The sequence below is a fragment of the Lithobates pipiens genome, unplaced genomic scaffold (assembly GCF_037356315.1).
Source record: "Lithobates pipiens isolate NorthernLeopardFrog02 unplaced genomic scaffold, aLitPip1_a1.2 Scaffold_1, whole genome shotgun sequence".
Lineage (NCBI taxonomy): Eukaryota > Metazoa > Chordata > Amphibia > Anura > Ranidae > Lithobates > Lithobates pipiens.
Window position 1 is genome coordinate 14,866,829 of NW_027507685.1, and position 6,000 is coordinate 14,872,828.

Sequence of the window (6,000 nt, forward strand, 5' to 3'; positions counted from 1 at the left end):
TATTATAGTGTGTGTGTGTGTGTATGTATGTATACACATACATAAATGCATACATATATAATCTCACAGGCACTAAGATACAGATTTTTATCTGATGATTAAAGATGAGATAGATTTGAAGCAACAGGGAGAGAAACAGAGCAGTGCTAGTGAGAGCTGACAGGCAGGGAGGGGGAAGGAGGAGAAGACAGAGGGAGACAAGACACAGGAGAGCTTCAGATAGCTGCGGATGATGGAGGCATGTATTCTGACCACGGTGTCATGGCTCAGCAGCTCTGATATATTGTGGTCAGCATACAGAGGCAATGGTAGAAACTGGCAGGATCAGCCAGGTTTTTTAGGTGTTACGGGGGGCCAAATGACACAGCACAATCACTGTGCTGTATAAGATGCTTTAAAGGAGCAGGATCTTTTTTTGTGGGGGGGGGGGGGGGGGGGGGCGCTAATAAACGCTTTAAGTGGTTTGTCTCATCCATGTAAACTGATGCATTCTGCTGGAGAGCTTGTGAAAACTACAGACTTGCTGGTTGGATCACCACATGAAAATGGAAGAAAGAAAGCCAAAGGACCCTTTTACAGGGGCACCTTTTAGATCGTCCTCCTATGTAGATCCACCATTAATCACATTGTCCAGCGATATAGGTCCACGTCAATCATGATGACCTGGACGAAAGAGAAGCCTGCTATACCCGACCTCTCCCATTGTTTGCCAGAGACAAATGGCATTGTCTGTTCTCTGTGCAGCTAAAGTAACCAAAGGGATGAGGCCATCCGGTGACATCACTGGGTGACCCCCGCTTCTTTGTTAGCGGCAGGGCTGAAAAGGAAGAAGTGAAACTTTTTTTATTTATTATTAAAGTACTTGTCACAAACTCTGGTGTGTGTTTGCTTACACTGGTCATTTGTACTGCGAATGAATAAGGGGCGGGATCTGGAGGCCCCCTTGTTAAAGAGGGCTTCCAGATTACAATAAGTCACCCCCACAACCACCAGGCCAGGGTTGTGGGGTAGAGGCCCTTGTCCTCATAACATAACCAGACAAAATGCCCCCAGTTGAGGGCACGTGGCCTGGTATGGTTCAGGAGGGAGGAATGATGCACGTAAACTTAATCAGTTTGTTCTTTTAAAAGACGTGACTGAACAGATGACGCCTATGTGAAAGGGGCCTAAAAAAAGGAAACTAATATAGCCCTCACATCTTAGAATTGGTAAGTTGTAATATAACATGTTTGCTTTGGGTTTAATACTGCTTTAAAGCCTCACCTGCCCAACTCCCAGAAACTTTAAAAAGCCTGCATGTGTCTAAATGTATAGCCCTGAAATATGGCTCTCACAATGTCCATTTGTAATAAATAGGTTACAGTTTATTGTAATTGTTAATTAGATTTTCTTTATTATTATTATTTTTTATTTTTAACAGATGCAATTCATGTAAAGCCACCAAAGCAGCAAGGATGCGTCGACAACCAAAAACTGGTTACAAGTGAATGGCCAGTCTCTCACCAACATGGTCTTTACCAGGGCACCAATGTATTTCTGGTGTAATATAAAGTACCCATTCTTTGAACTGCAGTGCTTTAGAGGATGCTGATTATAACTGTCCCTCTACCATGGAATCTGATGTGACCTGCTTTGACTGTGTAAAGCTGCTCTAAGACCACATTTTACTTTCCTTCTATTATACTGGTGACAGGCAAAAATCGGATATAAAACATTTCCTTATGTGAACATTGAGGTGCCTTTGTCCAACAACACTCATGAAAGGGTTTTGTAAATTAATTGGATTTTTTTTCCCGTTCTCTATTTTTAAATTTCTCTTCCTGTTTTTCTCTCTGATCATATAACTGTTTGGCTATTCTGCTAGTCTGCTCAGTTAACTGAACAATCGGATTGTCAGGTTTTATGTGCGCTGGAATACGCCCACACAATCCATATTGTGTAACTAGAGAACAGAATATGACCTTCATGAAGTCAACGACAGGAAAGCTTACAATTTTATACTGTGGCGATAACATGAAAATGAACTTTGGAAATACACAAAACCAGTAGAGAAGCCAATGACAATGCAATAAGATGTCTCATCGCTTCAGAAGTTTGTATTTTTTTTTTTCCCAGTCTTTGTCCATGATAACTTCATTAGATGAAAACCTTTTTTCTCCTGTTACTTTCAAGCTATCTGTTTGTTGTGCAACTTGGCTCTAATAACACTTTGCTTTCCTTTTCTGTGTATTCTCCCCTTTAAATCCACCCATGAGTTCACTGTGTTGGAGGCATTGCATATAATAGGACGTTTTCTTTTTCTTTTTTTTTCTGCCACCACTTAAAAAAAAAGTTTGTACTTTGTAAGCATTCAATAAGAGCCCTATAGCTCTTACTATTTGTGCCACTTTACTTAAAATACAGTAAGTAAATTTTTTATTGTGTAAATATATATTATATATACCTGAAATAATTTCTTCAATGCTGATGCATCCTTATCTTTAGCTCTTTATCTTGGAAAAAAAAAGTCCTTTCAAAAAGGATTTTGAAAATGTGCTAATTGTCTTTGAAAAAATTAGTTAATGCCAAATTAATTACGTAGATTAAATGTATCTATTTATTTAATCACAATGAAGCATCAGACTATGCCCAGAATGCCACTTGACTTCGTTATTATTATAGGCATGTGGCAGTGGGTAAAAAGGACATCAAAGCAAAGGTGAATCATGCCACTGGTTGCCAAACAAAACTGGATATCCCTTTGTGAGGAAAAAACAAGTTTATCTCCTTTTCAATTTCAGAGCTCAAAGAATGAAATTTCAGTATGTTACAATAAAAATGATATGTGAACTTTTAGTATTTGTATCTGTTCTTGGGGGACCTCCCCATCTTGTAAGGGTTGGCTATAGCAAACTAACATGGAATTCTAAAACATATTTTTTTTTTTTGCGTGAAGGAATACATCTGTATACCTTATCATTTTTAGCACTGAAATGGCTTTGCGGCATTTTTGACACACACCAATACTGCAGGAGGTTAGTACAACTTAAATAAAAGCATTCTTAGGGTGTGGTCCACTGATGGTGGCCAAACACCCCCCCCCCCAATCTGCAACCCAGGATTCATGTTTTGTTTTTTGTCATTCCTTAGTCTCTAACTTCTTCTTTCTTCTTTCTTCTTATTCTTCTTTCTTCTTATTCTTCTTTCTCCTCCTCCTCCTCCTCCTCCTCCTCCTCCTCCTCCTCCTCCTCCTCCTTCTTCCTTCTTTTTCCTTCTTTTTCCTTTTTTCCTTCTTCTTCAATTTTTATCCAGGAAAAGGGAGTTTGTAACCACCCCTGTAAAATTGGGGCTTTAAATTGGCAACAACACTGAGGATCTCATAAAATTTGGTTTATTACCAATAAAGGGCAAGAACAACTATTTAAAAAATCACCTACATGTCATGATTGATAAAACACAACTGCACATATGACAAATTACAGATAACAGTAACTTATAATCAAAATACATATACATAGTAGTTTCACTCCAATGTCCAGTAGTACTCTCCAGTGTCCAGCATCCGGGATAAGTCCTAACAGTACCCGATGCGTTTCAGGCTCAAAGCCCTTTCATCGGGGGTAATTATATAGGAGGATTTATATTCTGATAAGCAGAGAAGTACAATGTAATTTTTTGAAACCGAACCATAGTTAAAACCGGCATCATGAACATGTTGCAGCCAAGTTCACTGAGAAATTAGTAGGGATTAAGGTAGAAATAGAGTGTAAGAGGGAGAAAAAGACTACCTAGATGAAAAAATAAGGGGAAATCAACTTGCCTAGACCAGATCAGTAGCATCATAATCAAAAGCCAAAAGTGGCAATACTGCAGCAAGAGTATGCAAAAATATATCATTTATCAATATGGCAGGTATAAAGGTTTTTTTTTTTTAATCCAAACCCTTTGAAAAGATATTGACCCAGTGGGATATGATCAGATAAACTGGTCCTTCCAATAGAAGTTTTCTGGTACATCATGAACATGTATGGAAGATAAAATGGCTGTATGGAATATAAAAAAGAAAATAACGAAAATATAATTCCAAAAGCTAATCTGTCAGGCCAATGAATTTCCTGAGTCCCCCTTTATATTCAAACTCTACCATAAATGGGAGAATGAGCTATTATAGTAATTAGGGGGAGTCATTAGTTACCTTTTATACTTTTAAGGGACACATATCACGAAATGAGCAACTGAGGGATTTAAATAGAATTCTGCATTAAATAATGCTGTTGCAAGATGATAGCCGCTGGCGACTGTTCAAGCTGTAAAAAAACAAGAAACAGAGCCTAATGGTGCACTTTTATCCAGTGGCTCACCTGGATTGGCTCTGCCTTCTAGGCCTCATCTACTGCCTTGAATCTTGTTTTGTTGCCCTTATAGAAACATCCATTGAAAATATCTGGGATATTCCTCTCTCGACCATGTTGTAAAAGGTGGCCATCACTTCTGCCTGTCGAGTGTCTGAGCGCAAGGCACTTTCCTGTAAGCAGCCCTTTTTGGTGTTGCATAAAGACAAGGTGGTTCTTCATCCCTGGCTCTCTTCCTATCCAAGGTGGTGTCGGCCTTTCAACTTAACAGGGGCATAGTCTTGCTTTCCTTGTGTCCTCATTCAAGAGCAGCAACTCTTCACTGCCTGGATGTGGTCAGAGCTATGATGGGTTTTTTTTTTCTCATCCACAGCATCTATTCGGAAGTCTGATTTTATGTTGACACAGAAATCCAATTTTTTTTATTTATTTTTTTAAAACCCTACCTTTTTTTTTTATTTTTTCCTTACTTGAACACTGCTGTGACAGATCCTCTTTATGGAGAGATCTGAGGTCTAATAGACCCCGTATTTTTATCGCTGGCCTCCAAAGCATTGGATCAAACCGAGATCGGTTTGATCAGATGCTTTACAAGCCATTAACGGCTTGTAAACAAACCAAAACTAGAAGTTTTGAAATTGTCCCCCGACCCCCTTCCACTGTCGAAGTCCGGGTTCTATAAGCCCGACTTCAACGTAGTCCCTGCGCTACTTTGGTCCGACTTTGATACAACTTGAGGTTTATGGACAAGTGTGAAAGGAGCCTAACAGAGTTAAAACCATTTTGTATGGACTCTACCCGGTTATTGCCTCCTTCTATTCATGAGGTTTTCTATCCTCTGTGGATATGAGGCATACTTGCTTTCCTATCCTCCCTTGACACTACCTGCACTTTGTTGTGGGTGTACAACATTACCAATATGTGACCCTTCTCTTCAGCATACCCCACCAATTAACACCCCTCCACTACCAGATCTCCCCCCCCCCCCAAAAAAATACTGCCCTGCCACTGACAGACCCCCCCCACCCACTGACAAATCACCACCCACCCACTAGCAGACCACCACCCAACTATTGCCCCCCCCCCCACTAGCAGGCCACCACCCCCTGTGAAATCCCATAGGGATAAGCACTCAAATTTTGCCATTCAAGTGGTTCATCCAGCCTGTGTGTCCTCCATTCCAGCCTCATGTACCTGGCCGACCGCTCGGCATGTAAGCAGTTAATTTTTGTAAGTTGCCTGTTTGGCTGCAGCATCTCCACGTTCGGCTTGTATAGCCTGGAACCGGCGCATGCATGCTAACAGGAGCCGGGACTCGCCAAGGCCATAGCTGTCACTGTAAACGCAGAAGTTCCTGTGTTTACAAGTGATGGCAGGAAGATTGGGTGAGAGCCAGGAGGTGGTTGCCAAAGGCCACTGAGAGCCACGTGACAAGGCTCAGCGGGCTGGATTCTTGCCGCGAGCCTTGTGTTTGACACCCGTGGCTTAAAGTATCTGAATTGGTCATGGATACAACCCCGTTCAAGGTTTTTCTTCCGTATGTTCTCCAACTTCTATCAGGTGGATATCCAGGCCTCTGTGGATACAGCTTTTGGCTGCGAAGTTCTTTCAGGGGCACTCTGATCTGGGTCCTTTTCTGTTTATTTGGCCTGTTGCCGTGGTTCTGTTT

At 41.0% G+C, this 6,000-nt stretch overlaps 1 protein-coding gene across 4 annotated transcripts in view; it reads left to right on the top strand.

The window, feature by feature from the left end:
* Positions 1-2,835, top strand: part of LOC143977373 (phosphatidylinositol-binding clathrin assembly protein-like) — a 114,484-nt gene extending 111,649 nt beyond the window's left edge. For all 4 annotated transcript variants that reach the window (XM_077478791.1, XM_077478774.1, XM_077478800.1 and 1 more), the window contains one exon: positions 1,421-2,835. In XM_077478791.1, the coding sequence (XP_077334917.1) occupies positions 1,421-1,435 (15 nt within the window). In that variant the 3' untranslated portion in view covers positions 1,436-2,835. The remainder of the gene's footprint in view (positions 1-1,420) is intronic.
* The last annotated feature ends 3,165 nt before the right edge of the window (positions 2,836-6,000 follow it).